Here is a 16712-nt window from a genome sequence, read left to right as displayed (position 1 = left end):
GGAGGCACTTGAATATCACTGGGCATTATGACACAACATCAACCATGCAGGGAATGATAGTTTGGTCATACATGTACAAGGAGGCACTTGAATATCACTGGACATTATGTCACAACATCAACCATGCAGGGAATGATAGTTTGGTCGTACATGTACGAGGAGGCACTTGAATATCACTGGGCATTATGTCACAACATCAACCATGCAGGGAATGATAGTTTGGTCGTACATGTACGAGGAGGCACTTGAATATCACTGGGCATTATGTCACAACATCAACCATGCAGGGAATGATAGTTTGGTCATACATGTACGAGGAGGCACTTGAATATCACTGGGCATTATGACACAATCTATAAAATAGCTTTATTCTAAAGTAAAGGTAACAATTTTTGTTTATAATTAAGTGATATAAAACAAAATTGTCTATTTTTTTCTACAGACTTCTCATTTCCAGCCACTCCTTTTTTGCTTGCTTTATTAAGAAAATGTTCTCATTTCCTCCCAATAAACATAATATTTAGGATTGTAAAAACCTACTCTTCTGTTTGGGCCAAGTTTCCATAGAACAGGTGTACAAAGAAAGACTGATGCAAAATAACTGAGGGGGTCAGGGATTAAGAGAACTTATCAAGACTGTTGCCAGATTGATTGGTTATCAGATATTTACAAACCCTTTTATACCTGTCAGTGCATTGTCTTTGAAAGATGTAAATAACAATAGAGTGCACCGTCCTTCCCTCTTAACAAGTTTGTAATAGTTTGAATGTCTCATTTTTTTCCTCCATCCCTCTTGGCTGTACAAGCTTTGAAGGGAACATCTCACTTCGGCTAAGCCATTAAAACCTCAGGGAATGTATTTGATGAAAAGAAACTTAAAACTTTTAATAACAATTCTGGTTCATCATGAACCAGTAAGAACTACTGTAGTTCCTGTTGTTCTATGATGGTAAGGATCGGGTCAAAGGTTGAACTTTACATAAGCTGTATGCATTGAAAAAAAAGTTGGGCCCATGTGAAAATCAGCATTTGTATTTGGCCTAAAATACACCCAAGATGTTGACTGTCTAAAAGAAGTTGGAAGCAATTCTAAAGTCTCTCTTCCCACTGAGACTGTTCTTATTTTCTTTGCTCATTTCATGCAGCTCCTGACCATGTTGCACTGTCATAATAGAGAGACTTGGATGGCAGCACACTTCAGGCTGCAAAATAACTTACTTTAGGCAATTGTGCACCTAGTTCTTGATGATACTTAATGGGGCCTATCTGATTGCATCTTGCAACACCTATTGCAATCTTGGTATTATTGCCTGTTCTCACTATCCTTTGACTTATTACAAGAAGAGTCGCGAAAAAGTCTTGGCTGCCTTCCACACAATGTTCTTTGAAGTTGCACTACAAAAAGGACAAAAAAAGGCATGATAAAGATGTTCGACAATGAGGTACGGTTCCAAACATGAATCACGCAAGGAATTGCTGCATTGGTCTGACAACTATTCCAATGGTACTTACTCTGAGAGTGCCTGGTGGAATTCATGTAATTGATCAGGAGTGGCTATCAAGTGACCAGGTGCAGCCTGAGTGGGTAGTTTATGCAACGCCTGAGCAACCCATTGAAGAGTTTCCTAAAAAAAAGCATAAAGTATTTAAGTTATAAAGTACCTCTTGCAAGATAAGAGAAGTTTCTGTTACTGTAAATATTGCTATATGTCTGAGCCTGGTTATCCCGGGGGGGGGGGGGGGTACTACCACCTCAACTTGGGTAGGGGTGTGCCGCCAGGACCTCAAAATCCTCACCCTATCCCAGACCTGAAATTTTGACTTTACATACCCTACCCCAGACTAAAACTAAGAATTGTACACCCTATCCCAGACTAAACCCGATTAGTCCATCGATTGCAATCAATATTTACTAACGTCTTTATTGTTTTTGTGCCGGGAGAAAGCGTAGCCTATTCGCCAGACAAAAACGACCAAATCGTTAACCCTATCCCAGACAAAAATGATACCCTATCCCAGACTAAAATGATACCCTATCGCAGACAAGATGTCAAAAAATGATACCTACTACAGACCCAAAAGCCGAAAAACCATACCCTATAGGGCAGCATATACCCGTATAGCAAATATAGGGGAGTTAAAGCGCTATCTGACAGACAAATCTTATACTGACAGTGGATAAATTTATTGGATAACAGCATTGACTTATCCACTGGATAAGGATTTGTCCATCGGATAGCGCTATCCTCCCTTCCGTACAACCGGGCCCAGGTGCTTTGGCTTTCATCAACCAAGAAATCACTTGACTCGTACCATCTGAATACTGGTAGACAGAAGCTAAAAGACTAAAATTATTGGACAGAGTCAGTGGTTTTACCTGTCGGCAGAAAGACAGCAGTTCCCATAAGACGTCAGCCACATCAGGAACCATATAGGTAGGTAGTGCTCCAGCACACGCATCCACTAGACCTGACAAATAACAGTGTGTTAAGCACTGGAGGCCTAACAAGTTTCATCTATGCCATTACTTAGTCATGGCTTTTATATTATTGTATATTTTATTTGGTTTTAGGATATATTTTCTTTTCTTTTTCACTCTTAATTTTCTTGGATAATTAGCAGTATATTCTTGAGGCCTAACAAGCTTCATGCAAAACCGAGGGTAAAAAGACTTTATCTATCCATCTACAACAGTCACCCCATTCTGAAAATTTTGGATATCCCCTAATCAACGAGAAAGCTTTTTGGTAATGTACGAATTAGAATTCAGAGATGAGCTGTGTCCTGTTTTGTTAGGAATGAAAAGATGGCAGACAAGAAGAACAAACAACAGTTAATCTCTTACCTTTAACTATTGCTTCCCCGTGGGTCGAAAGTATTTGTCGAACGAGAACATGACACTGTTGCTTATGCTCTTGATCCTAATGAGAAATATAAAACTATTAATTTCTTAACGTTTTTTTGGGAGTGATTGCCTGCACAGTGAGCAGTAAATTATTGGTGGCAAATTTATCGAGCTTAAAAAGCATAAATATAGAGAAACCATTGGCAGTGCAAGTTAAAATCTTAGCCAGATCAGAAACAGAAAACGGGTAGTACTTACGACTTCATCGGCAGCATGAAAGAGTTCCCTCAAAAATTTCATGACAGAAGCATTAGCTTCTCTGTGCTGCAGGGTTGATGCAGCAATGGCACACTGGATGGCTGGACTGGCAATGTCACATTTGAGAAATTCCAATGGAAACTTCTGTAGGCATCTGTAATACAAAAGGTAATTGATTTATGAAGCTTTTATTGTTTGGTCCCTCTGAAATAATACATACTCCACCCTCCCCTCCCCCTGGGCCAAGTTTTAACCAGATGGTGTCCCTTCAACCAGTATTTTGGTGATCCATATTTTCAAACCATTTGATTCAACCCATCTCCCAGGAGAAGATAATCTCTTAAAAAAATAGTTGATATTATTTAGCGTCAAATTCAACACCACATTTTGCAAAATTGGTCCAGAAACTTTAGTTAAACTATCATTACCTAGAACTGAGTCTGTACAAGTCGTCTATGGCATCTGGATGTGATACCAGACCATTCTCTTTGCTTAATAACTGAAATGTTGGTATTGACATTGCCTGGAGAGAAAACAAGACGAAATTTAAGTAACTGAAGGTGGCTGGTCCTGCAAAGTATACTCTGGAATCATATTCCTGTGAAGCCTGTGGAACTTTAAGTGTTTGCATGATGTTTCAGAGAAAGACAGACAGAATGTTGGTCCATAGGATGCTCTACAAACCTTTGTCATCTCAAGCAAGCCAGGTACACAAGCCTTTTCATCTCCATATTCATCCACTAAGATACTGGCGAGATATAGAAAGCAAGAGTGCTTGTGGGCTGTATAGATGCTAACCATCTGAAAGACAATGAATAAAGGAATACATCACTTAAAAACAAAAAGAATGTCCGGCCAAGTAGCCGGCAAAGAACATCAACCATACTCTGGAATTCTGAATAAAGGGACCAAGACTGGGCTAGTGGTGGGACATTCTATTCTCACTTCTGGGGTCTCAGGTTTGATTTATGGACTTGTCATCACATTTGCTACATGTTAGCTACCTCCACCCGGTTAGCTCAGTTGGTAATAGCGTCAGTCCGTTGTGTGGTAGGTCGTGGTTCATGCCTCGGCCGGACCAACACTCAGGGTCTTAAAATAACTGAGGAGAAGGTGCTGCCTTTGTAATTACATCTGCAAATGGTTAGACCTTCAAGTCTTCTCGGACAAGGACTTAAAACTGTAGGCCCTGTCTCCCAACCCTTCCTAACCAACAGTAAAATGGGGGACATAAAAGAACCTGTTGAATTATTCGTATAAGAGTAGGGGATTGTCTCCCGGTTCAACAGCCTATCCCAATCTGGAGGCATTAATACTAACTTACTAACAAATTACTCTTGATTGTAAGCTGCACGGCTGCTACTAGCGCCTAAATACGCAGCCCGTAAAGTCCTCCACTGGTCATGATTGTGAAGCACATTGAGACCATGTAAAATGCGCTATATAAGAACCCCGTTATTATTATTACATGTAAATCTCTCACTTGGTATATTTTGAGGGGTTTTCTCTGGGTTTTCTGATTTTCCTATCTCTGCAAAAAACCTAACACTGAAGATCTGCATGCTTGATTGGTTCAATCATTACCTGAGTCACTAGAGGTGAAAGAAGATTCCTTGCTGATTTACCAATGCATCGGATAGCAAACCGAATACATCTGGAATAAAGTAAAACATTTATTCAATTTACGATCATGATCAACAGTTATAGTTTTCTGTACAAGGAATGCCGTGTGGTACCTGCATCCTCGCTCTATGATTCTATTTTCCTTTTGATACTTGTCGCATATGCTTGATATGACTGGCCAGATCTGCAAAGAAAGCAATATCACATTATAAATAAATGAAAAAATGATTTCATCGAGCTTGGCTTCATTTGCAAGGACTGCTTTCAAAGTTATGTAAAAAATTATATTTTTGAACCATAAGGCCCAAAAACAGATCTCTGAGGAATGCCATACCTCTTCAATTACTACTTGACAGGGATGTGCTCCGCCATTTTCAACTTTGCAATTAGTAAATCTATGTATGGGAAAATAATATTGTCAAACAGAGATAGGCAATGCTATGCACTATTATTTAGAGCAAAATATTAACTGACTTGTAAGTACCTGAAGACTGCAGCGAGACGATCAAGCCATATTATAGGGTCTGCAGAAGGGTGTGGCTCATTAGCAATTTGTGAGAGTGCATTGGCCTGAGCTATACACAGCCGTCGAAAACCTTCAGTGACTTTATCCGAAGAGGTAAGTCCTTCTAGTATTTTACTAACACCTATGAACAAGAAATTAAATTACTTTGGTAAGAAACAGAGGCTGTGTGGAGGGAGATCTAGAGTTGGGAGTAAGGGGAGAGGGAGAGGGAGGGAGAAGAAGAGAGGGAGAGAGGGAGGAGGGATGGAGAGGGAGAGGGGGAGGGAGAGGGGGAGGGAGAGGGAAAGGCAGAGAGATAGGGGAAGGCAGAGAGATAGGGGAAGGCAGAGAGATAGGGGAAGGCAGAGAGAGTTGGGAGCTGGGAGAGGGGCTACCAACCTTTAATCATCCCCAGAGTTGCTTCTCCTGATATGCTCAAAGAATCTGTTGCAACAATAACCTGAAAAAAAATGCAACAACAATAATCTAAATTTCAGTTTTTACAGCTTTGCTAAGAATTCACAGTTGGAAGGAAATCATTATGACAATAATAAACTTGACTCTCCAATTTTAACAATTATTCACCGAAGGCGAAGTGAATATCGGGGAATACGTACTGAGACATGAGTCTTCAAGTGGCGAGGTAAATATTATAAACTAATTACGATCCTGAGACGATAATACCACGAAATATTGACGGCTACTTGGGAGAAAATATATTCGGTATTTGGCGGAGTCAATATTTGTGGTATTGTCATCTCAAAATCGTAATTAGTTTTGTATCACGATTCTAAAGAATTTAACACACAAAAAAGGAAAAAAAAGTGACCGATTTTCTTTGATTAAAAGCAAAATTCTCCTTACAGCGCGCGCTATGGTGCAATCAACTAGCGTAAAAATTTGACTCGCGTACTCTAGCTATCCTTTTTGTCATGCGTTAGCCAATTGAAACGACCCTATTGAATCAGAATGCGCAATACTCCCTGATATTCACTAAGCCTGAGTTGAATAGTAGTTTAGTATTTGTTTTAGAGTTTCTAAATTTTTTAAATCAAGAAAAAATGAATTAAATTACCTGAGCAAGGACATCAAAATGCCGGGCCATTTCATTAGAACAAGACATGCATATACTCTCTATTGCTGATGCACTGACAGATGCCAGGTCTTTTGTTTGGACGCATGTCAATAAAAACTGCATTAAAGGATCTACAAGAGAAATATGTGGAAAAATTATTACTAGTTCTGTTTATAAAGTAAGGTTTGGATATTAAATATTCTATTCTAATTGGGAAGTATGGATGGAGTGGTGATGAGAGCGCTCGCCTCTCACCAATGTGACCTGGGTTCAAGGCCCGCCTAGCTCAGTGTTGTATGTGAGTAGAGTTGTTTGTTGCTTCTCTCCTGTGCTTCAAGGGTTTTTCTCCTGGTCCCTCAGTTTTTCTGCACTTCACAAAAAGTCAACTGGCTTTGAAGTGCTAATCCAGAAAAAACAAAAGATGTTTTTTTTGTATTCTATATTCGATTCCATTTTATTCTATCGTATTCTCTTCCCTTCCATTCATTATTCTTGAAATTTATCTTAAAACAAATTAAAAATTAACTGTCATAAATCTTGCATTCTGATTGGTTGGGAGCACATGCTTTATGAGAGCACACAGCACGCACCTGCCCTTTTGTATTTTATAAAAGAAATAAAAAACTTGCTTGCTGTGCTGTGTGCAGTTATAAAGCACTTGGGGATTGGCAGAACACTCGAGAAGTGTCATCTTGCTTCTCCTAACACTTCTCTCGTGTTCTGCCAACCCCGCATCCATTATGACTGCACACAGCACTCACACATATTTTCTATTTCTTCAATATATTGGTTTAAGACAGTTCTTTAAGGACAATAAGTATAAACTGACTCACCTATAAAATCTGGGTGTTTTTCTATCCATTCTGCTAGTTCCCCAATCACACGTATACTTGTGTACTTGACAGCATGATGGACATTGGGTGGAAGGTTTAAGATTACTGGAAGGAACTGGGCAACAACTTCAGACTCTCTAGATATTCAAGAAGATTGAAAAAGCTAAATTCTAATAATCTAAAGGTAAGTTGTATTTTGTTAGGTTACTCTCTTGATTCAGGGGTTTTCTCCAGGTTCCAAAGTTTTCAGGGTTTTATTCTATTCCTCAATCAGGAGAAATAGTTCTGTTGTTTCACATGACTTTTGATGTGTGACAGTGCAAACCCCCGTGAGTTTTATGACTTGAAAACCAAAACAAATTATTTCGATTGTCGGCAGCAAAAAACCCATTTCACAACAAGCCGTTGGAAAGTCTGAGTTCACAGAATATATAAAACCACAGTAATGGAGCTAAGAAATGAATTAAGACAGTTTATTGGCTAAATAATAATATTGTGATACTCAGAGTACCCCCCCCCCCTCCCCCTTAGAAATATAAAGAATTGGTTAGCTGCCTGACTAGGCTCAAAAAGTCAGAACAATTATTGTATACTTACAGGCTTACAGATCTGGCTACAGTTGCCATGACAAAAAGAATAGATTCTGAGATTTCCCAGGAATGACTGTTTTGTTGGCTAATGAGACTAGCATACATCTATTGAAGAAGAAGAATAGTCTGATTAAAAAACTATTCAATTAAATGTTATTAGTTGCCAGTGACATCTCAACACATTGTGCTGACATCTCATTGAGTAGAAACAACAACAGCATAATGATATCACTGCCATCATTCTCATCACACCATCACCAGTCATCATCATCATCATCCATCTTCATGGACATCGCCATCATCATCATTATCATCCATCTTCATGAACATCACCATCATCATCACCATCATCCATCTTCATGGACATCACCATCATCATCATTATCATCCATTACCATCATTTTCATCACCACCATCATCATCATCATCACCATCATCATCACCATCATCATTACCATCATCAACATCACCACCATCATCATCATCATCACCATCATCATCATCATCAACATCACCATCATCATCATCATTACCATCATCAATATCACTATCATCATCACCATTATCATACACCTTCATTATCATCATCTATTGTCTTTACCTGATTAAAACAGTTGGTTGAACCAACAATAAAGACACAATCTTTGATTAAATCAGCCACTCTTTCTCTAAATTCACTGAATTCATTATCATCTTCTGGGATCCCTTCCTGTAAGACAAAAATGGACAGAAATAAATAAAAAGAATAATTGAGTGAAGGTAAAACAGGCACAGTACTCACATGGTCAGGTTCCATTCTGCAGTGTAAGCTGAGTGCTTCTACAAGTTTTCCAAAGTATGGTTTAAATAAGTTGATTTGAGATTCGTCTTGTCTTTTAAAGATTGCCTCAGAAAGACGGTACCAAAAGTTGAATGTTACTTCTGCAATCTGAAAACAAGATGAAGACGTAGAGTAGTTAGTGTTCCTCAAGTATATAGGAATGTAGTTGGCAAGTACAATGTAGCTGGTCATGGTAAATGGTTGGTCAATTTTACAGTCCCAAGGCTGATTATGAGATATTCGAAACCAGATATTCTTTTGTTTTAAGTATCATACAAGTGGGGCTATCAGGTCGATACAATGATTGTCGTCTCATTTGCATCTCATTTGCATGCATCCATAATGCATAGTTCCAGAAATCATCCATAGCCCACCCACAGAGGAATTTGGGGTGGGTGATCAGACAAAGAACAAAACTTAAAAGTTTGTATGGGAGAAAATTGGAATTTCCAGAGATAGGGAGGGTCTTAGAAAAAAACTCCTCCATGGGGGAAGGTAAGGATAATTTCTGGAACTACACAATATCTGATTAAGAAAATAAACGCAAGAATTGATGGATGTTTCAATGACATCTGCTTTTTATAACAGCTTTATTGGCTATCAAATTCACAATAAACAGAAAAAATAGCATACATACTAAAGAAAAAATAATTATAATACAAGAAAGAAGGACCAAGAGGGTAGGCATGAACGGGACCTAGAGTCCCATTCAGGACTCCCTTCTAAATTCAACAAGTTGAGATGAAGGAAAACTGGCAAATTCATATTTCTCTGTTATTCTACTGGCGATCTTACTCACCTCATACTGATTATGTTGTACGCAGGTTAATAAAATGGTAAGACTTCTTAAATCACCAAGGTCCTGGAAGAAGTAAAGTTCAGTCAGATAAGGTACGAAAATCTTTAAAATAATTCCTGAAGCTGGCAGTAATTATAAATAATATTATAACAAAGTCTTACCTTGCCAGGCATGTTGACTATTTGTTCTAGGAATGATTCACCCATTTCAGTAAAAACACGACATAAGTTTAAAGATCTGCAGAAAAATAAATGATTATACAACATTAACAACCTGTAGCTTGTGTTTGCATGTCGGCTGTGACACTATATGGGTAAATTTCAGGGCTCAAAATAACAGCAGGTCAAGAGACATTGTCCACCACATTGGACAAATCAATGAATGGATGAATGGATGAATGGGTGAATGAATTAATGAATGAATGGGTGAATGAATTAATGAATGAATGAATGGGTGAATGGATGGATGGATGAATGGATATATGAATGAATGATGGATGGATGAATGGGTGAATGAATGGATGAATGGATGGATGGATGGATGGATGAATGATGGATGGATGGATGAATGAATGGGTGAATGAATGAATGAACTTTATTTCAAGAGAGTAACACATGACAGTTATAATTTCAAAAAATCATACTGATAACCCAGTGGCCCTAAAATTGTTTCTTTTTCGTTCAACCCAATTAAGCTTTGCCACTGCTGTACTTGCAATGGTGAATAGCAATAATAAGTTTTTATGTCGTTTTTTTTTTGTTTGATCATTGAGTAGCCATTATTTAAACTCTCTGAATAATTTCAACGATAAGAGACAAGCATAACAGTTGAGAGGCTCATACTTTGCTAACACTAGGAGGCAGGGAAAGGAAGTTATTTGATACCTGTCAAAGTCTTCATCACTGACTGCCGATTCATATGCTGCTGGTAGTGTCATGACTTTATTAAACAACGCCGCAGCAAGTTCATGATGTTTAGCAAGATCCTGAAATATCAATCAAAAAATTTCAAAAGTGAAATAGACAGTTGTGCCACTAATACAGTTAAACTACCTCAATCGTGAACACGTAGAGGTCACTAATGACTTTATTTTTGGATTCTTGATTTCATTGTTCGATTCGAAGATTCATTAATGAAAACGAATCTTCAATATTTAAATAATTATAATAATTTGAAAATTCGATTTATTTGGCTTGTAGGCTCTTGTTTAGTGCAAACAGAAGTTAAGTCTTATTAGATCCTATTAACCGAGTGGGAGGTCTGTAAGGGATAATCTTGACCGAGGTCTGTACCCAACCGAGGTCAAGATTATCCCGTACAGACCGACCAAGCTCGGTTGATAAGAGTTTTATTATATGACCACTTTTCATTGAAAAGGACAAAATGTTTTTGCCCTAAGATTAATATGCGATCGGACCGGTTAATACCGGAGAATCTAGACCAGTCCGCGATGTGATCTATCCAATCAGATTGCTCGATTTGCTAGTGTCCAGGCTCTAAGATTCACGGTCATATAATAATATTACATATTCCTTGCACAAAAAGTTGTTTTTGCAATTCAGCTGCATATATATATGCTTATGGCTTTTGTATATGCTAGGCTTTGAAGATTCGTTTTCCATAATGAATGTTCGAATCGAATAATGGAATCAAGAATCCAAAGATAAAGTCATTAATGAACTCTATGTGTTCACGCTTGAGGTGGTTCGACTGTAAAAGAAATACTTTTAAGGTGACTGCCTACTTTTGGAAATTGATTTAAGCTTTTTTTAAAACTTCAATTTTCCAAATTGAAATTTAATGCTGATTCCAAATCTGGAAAGAAAAAAAGGGTGTCCCGAGCTCGTTTTCGAGATACAGTAATCAGCATTTAATGGAAGCCTACGCACGAGCTTTTGGAGTAAAAATTGTGCCACTGGAAGTGATTAGAAAAAAATTAAGATTAATAAGATAATACTTATTTGCAGACTATACAATTGCATGAACGAAGGCTAGTCAATCCTTCTACAATAATGCATGGATATTTTCGACAAAAAGACAGAGAGATACATTGATTTGTCATATTTTGTAGTTTCGGTGCTCTTAAAAAATCTCATAAAGTTGAACAAAAATCCCTACAAAAATCTATTTTTTCACATGTTCCTGATTTAAACTTTTCCTAAAATGTTGACATAACCTAGATTTTTAGGAGTTTTTTTCGAATGAGCTATCAAAAAATATAGAGTCCCGTGCAAAATTTGAGGGTTTTGCCCTGTTGAAGCTCAAAACGTGTATGGTTCTTCAATAAAATCTTGTAGGTTTTTCAGCGGTTTTTGAGCGCACGCACATCGTGGGCTCAAATCGAACGTTCAAAAGTAGGCAGCCACATTAATGATAATCATTATCACATTTTCTTACCTCAGAAGTATAAAGTGCATTGCAAACAAAATCTGCAGCAGCTTCATGAAGAATGTCACTGATTTGTGAAGAAGGATTAGACTGGAGAAAGAAATGTTTTATTGAAATGGCTTTAGTAACAAATTCAATCATGTGAAAGCAAACCATCAGACCTCTACCTTGATTACAGTATTTTCTTTTCCCATTTCAGACCACATTCTCTTGAGAATAAAATTATTTGTTTGAGTTGTATCCATATGCATGTGCTTCTCATGCACAGTCGTGAAACAAAGAAATGATACTCTAGGGAATGATACATGGTCTTGAGAATAAGATTCTTTGTTTGAGTTGTATCCATATTCATATGTCTTTTTATGTGCAACCATTAAACAAAGAAATGATACTCTAGGGAATGACACCTGGTCTGAAATGGGAAAGCATTCCATCCAATGTACTGTAAATTGGTCTCAGAAGAAGAATCCAAGAAGATTTAAAAAAAAAATACTTACTAAGATTTCAAAAGTTGCAGATAAAAGTTTGCTATTGGCAATTTCTAAGGGTGGAAAAGCACCCAGTATAATCCAGCTTCCTGCACAGCGGAAAATCTGAGAAATACATAATACAATCCACATTTTGATTAGTTTCAAAACAATCTCTAGTTATATTTGACATTGCAACAATATCTTGATTCTTTTGAAAAAATCTAGCTAAAAAAAATATTGGATTTTTTCTTTCTAGTTGGCATATTTTACTGTGGTAAAATGATTTTACCTTGACTCTAATCTTCTCATCGGCAGGACACTTTTCTAAGCATGTAGACTGCAATGATAATAATTTTAGCAAGTCGTTAATATGTAATGATTGAATAAAGATTGGTGGGGGAATAGAGGAATAATGGATGGAAGGATGGATGGATGGGTGGATGGATGGATAGATGGATGAATGGGTGGATGGAAAGATGGATGGAAGGATGGATGGATGGAAAGATGGATGGATGGATGGAAGGATGGAAGGATGGATATAAGGATGGAAGGATGGATATAAGGATGGATGGATGGATGTAAGGATGGAAGTTTGGAAGCATGCATGATGGAGAAAGGTGGGTGGAGTGATGAAGCTACTAAATGAATGTCAGAAAAAAATCTTACCAATAATTGTAAAGTTGTGTGTGCTGATTTCCTTAAATCATTTAAAACACATTCTCGTCGATTGGCTCCAACTCTTAAGTGGTGGCTATCAACCTACACATCCAAAAAAAAACAACAAATTAAAAAATTTTTAATATGATACTTTACCATATTGCCAGCACACGATTAATTTTTGAAATTCCCTACCTCTTCTGGTAAAACTGTTAAAATTTCTAGTAGAACTGGTAGACTTTCCAAAGACACCCCAAATCTATGGGGAAAGAACGACAAATGTTTTATTATTTCAATTCAGGCATGACTATAATACAGTCATATACACTTACTACCATTTTCATAAACATGTATGGGAACTCTCTGACTGCGAGCTGCAAGCTGAAACTTTGTTTTTAGCTGCTGTCAATCAAACCTAATCAGTCGGTACCTTTCATATTTTTCACTGGCAGCAACGAAAAACCAAATTTCAGTGTGCAGCTTGCAGACACAGAGTTCACATGTTTATTTATTTATTTATTTATTTATTATTTTTTTTTACAATATTTTTTTACAACATTTATAATTCTTACTTGAAAACAATACATTTTTTTTTTCTTTACATAGGGTCATCTAATTTACAATGCTACTAATTTTTAAATTAATTTATTCAAACTATATTTTAGATATCACTATTTCATAGTTCGCATGTTTATAAGACAATTGCAACAAGAGAAAGTACAGTCAAGTTTTTTTGGGTAGTGTAGATTTGCACTGACTATGGCAGGTCATGGAACACTAATATCATCCACTTGTTTTAACAGTACAAATAATCAAAATCAGTTCTCAATATACTTTTTCTAAATTGATTTGAGTGACCACAAAATAGTCCCCTTCACAGCTCCCTGCGCCATCTTGAAAGGTAGCCATGCCTGTGCATTGAAGCAAGACAAACGGTGAGCTTGCAATGATAGAGAGCTGTGAATAATTGTCCAAGGTGTTAAAAAAAGGTCTCTATCATTGCCCACTCACCATTTGTCTTGCTTCGATGCAAAGGCACGGTTACGTTTCAAGTTGGAGCAGGGAACTGTGAAGGGGACTATTGCTACAAGTCGAGGTTAGACTTTGTGGTTTTAAAAAGTTAAAATATCATAACAAGTCCAACCAGGACTTTGAGCCATTGTGATCACTCAAAGGCATTCCGGATAAGTCTATTATTTTTACATTACCTTTCATATAAATTATTAACTACGTTTGTCCATTGTGACATCTGAACAGCTAAATCAGCTAAGGCAAGACAAAGCTGCAAGTAAAATCAATAAGAACAGCAAGTTAAGTTACTAAATTGGCTTGATTACTAGTAAGTTATCTACACATCCTTATGGAACTTTTCTAATTACACATTTTGGAAGTGCTATTTACAAGTCACTCCTAAGCTTAAACCTACATACATGCATTCCTTAAACACTGTAAAAGAGTTTTAACTGTACTGACACTAAGTTTCTTTCTTATATTCACTTGTTGTATTCAGCACACCCATGTAGCTCCAACTAGTAACCACTAGTTATTCTTATTCACTTGTTGTATTCAACACACTAACACAGTCTTAGCTAGTAACCACTAGTCATTCTTATTCACTTGTTGTATTCAACACACCAACACAGTCTCAGCTAGTAACCACTATAGTCATTCTTATTCACTTGTCGTATTCAACACACAAACGCAGTCTCAACTAGTAACCACTAGTCATTCTTATACACTTGTTATATTCAACACACCAACACAGTCTCAGCTAGTATTCACAAGTCATTCTTATTCACTTGTTGTATTCAACACACCAACACAGTCCCAACTAGTAACCACTAGTCATTCTTATTCACTTGTTGTATTGAACACACTAACGCAGTCTCAGCTAATAACCACTAGTCATTCTTATTCACTTGTCGTATTCAACACACCAACACAGTCCCAACTAGTAACCACTAGTTATTCTTATTCACTTGTTGTATTCAACATACCCATGTAGCTCCAACTAGTTATTATCACATACATATGAAGTTTGGAAAAGAAACAGTCAAACCTAGACCAAGGCTCGTTACCTGAGTTACTATGGCCTGTGATACACTTTGAACATTAGATAGATGATTGATAATAGATTCTTTGAGAGACTGGAATAGAAAAAAGAATAATTAGTTCATGTCAATAGAGCAGCAGTGGCACTTTTGGACGATAATAGAAGATTTTTTTCTAACTTACCTGATATTGTGTAGGTGGAAGTTCACTCAAACAATATTGGACCTACACAAAAGATATATATGTTAAGAAAATCCAAATATGACTGTAATTAGCATATACCAACTTGTGTACTTCCTAAGAACGCGCACGTTCATTGGTTAATTGGAGGTGAATATTGTACGATATTCACCTCTGAATCTCGGAATATTGAGTCGGCAACAAAATGGCATCTGCCGGCAATCATTTTGCAACAATTTCCGATGAGGAAATTGAAAAAATGAAAGTAAATGCCATTCCTATCAATACTAAAAAGGCAACGAAGTATGGCCTAAAAGTTTTGCTAAACGTTTTGCGTGAATTTGTCACTCAAACAAAAAGTTTCTGTTTGTTTGTTTTTATTGAATTATTGTATATAAAAATAAGTTACTCTGTACACAAGTTGGTATATGCTAAAACAATTATTACCCTCAGGCTCAGTGAATGTGGAGAATATTTACCTCGCTGCTCTAAGACTTGCGTCTCGGTAAATATTCCCCGATAATCACTTCGCTTTCGGCGAATAATTGCTAAATATTTAGTTGTACAGTCAAAAAGAACATAGCTTAAATACTTGCCTTAGTTCTCATTGTCTGAGCTGCGAAATAAGTGGTTTCTACATTGACGTTTTGCATTAACAGCTGATCTGATATTTCCCAAGCAAAAACCTAAAGCATAACAGAAAACAAGTTGTTTTTTAAATGTATTCTTTGCGTGTTCTAAATAACCTGATCAATATCTGGTGTACTGAGAATCAATAGAAGTATATCAGTGATTGATGTACTCAATATTTCATTGACCTCTGAAGTCACAGGTTCAAAACCTGAACTTGAAATCACGTGTGGGTAATCACAAATGTTGTTAGATCAAAATTAATTCCCTTGATTTTATAATGGATTTTTTTCTTTGTATTCTCTATTTTTCATGCTTTTCTCAAACCCAGGTCATTAAATTCCAGTTTGATTCGTAAGTTAGCTGTATGGAAGGAGAATGTCTCGTTACAAAGATCAACTACAGCTGTAAGCTAAGAGGTCGCGTAAGCTTCATGTTTGATCACCTATTGGGGTGGATTGCAATGCACAGCAGCTACTGCGAAGATCTAGTTAATAACGAATGAATCTAAACTATTGCATTATAAAAAGAGTAAGTCAAGAGTAAGTAAAGTCGCAGTTTGAATAAATTGACCAAAGAATAAGTCAGCATAAATCTTGCTTGAGTTTACAAAATATTAACTTTTATTTAAGCCAGTGATGCTTCATTTAAAACTAACTGTACAATAACCAAAGATTTTACAAGATGCAGTCAAAAACAAGTGCTATAGCGATGCATTAGAATAAAATAAAAGCAAGTTAACAGTTCTAAGTGCGGCAAGAAAAATAGAACAACCAGCAAATGCCGAGAAAAATGTCGAGTGTTTCTCACCGATCGCTGTAAAGTTCCAAGCCATTCTGAAGCTCTTTCTTTGCTGTGAGGATCGGGGTTAGAATAAAGGGTACTGATGACGTTTTTTACTTGCTCAACTGTAGGTTTTTCCATGTTTAAAGTCGTAGTTCACGTTTCTCTCCTCGTCAGCCAGCAACGGACGCCATCTTGGTTTCT

General features: G+C 37.0%; 1 protein-coding gene across 1 annotated transcript; it reads right to left on the bottom strand.

Annotated features, from left to right (window-relative positions):
• Positions 1-341: 341 nt before the first annotated feature.
• Positions 342-16711, bottom strand: LOC116301047 (transportin-3). Its single transcript, XM_089031317.1, has 30 exons — positions 16536-16711; positions 15692-15781; positions 15099-15140; positions 14942-15010; positions 14072-14145; positions 13059-13122; positions 12873-12965; positions 12496-12543; positions 12234-12329; positions 11746-11826; positions 10233-10333; positions 9510-9585; positions 9349-9411; positions 8511-8657; positions 8331-8438; positions 7737-7834; positions 7140-7276; positions 6307-6437; positions 5631-5691; positions 5211-5373; positions 5061-5121; positions 4840-4910; positions 4688-4757; positions 3788-3904; positions 3532-3626; positions 3104-3257; positions 2846-2921; positions 2378-2469; positions 1513-1625; positions 342-1395 (listed from the first exon to the last, which is right to left on the bottom strand). Exons 1-30 carry the CDS (start codon positions 16647-16649, stop codon positions 1335-1337), a joined length of 2766 nt encoding a protein of 921 aa, XP_088887443.1. The 5' UTR covers positions 16650-16711; the 3' UTR covers positions 342-1334.
• Position 16712: the final 1 nt, after the last annotated feature.

This window comes from Actinia tenebrosa, unplaced genomic scaffold, assembly GCF_029948245.1.
Source record: "Actinia tenebrosa isolate PJP-AT-01 unplaced genomic scaffold, QUT_ActTen_1.0 PGA_scaffold16__25_contigs__length_10494907, whole genome shotgun sequence".
NCBI lineage: Eukaryota > Metazoa > Cnidaria > Anthozoa > Actiniaria > Actiniidae > Actinia > Actinia tenebrosa.
The sequence above is the reverse complement of the archived record's forward strand: the minus strand, read 5'-3'. Positions and strand labels throughout refer to the sequence as shown.

Coding starts and splice junctions, on each gene's coding strand:
- LOC116301047 (XM_089031317.1), bottom strand. CDS start 16,649: ATGGAAAAACCTACAGTTGAGCAAGTAAAAAACGTCATCAGTACCCTT. Junction 12,966..13,058: donor TAACAGTTTTACCAGAAGAG/GTAGGGAATTTC, acceptor TTGGATGTGTAG/GTTGATAGCCACCACTTAAG. Junction 8,658..9,348: donor TACAACATAATCAGTATGAG/GTGAGTAAGATC, acceptor TCTTGTTTTCAG/ATTGCAGAAGTAACATTCAA.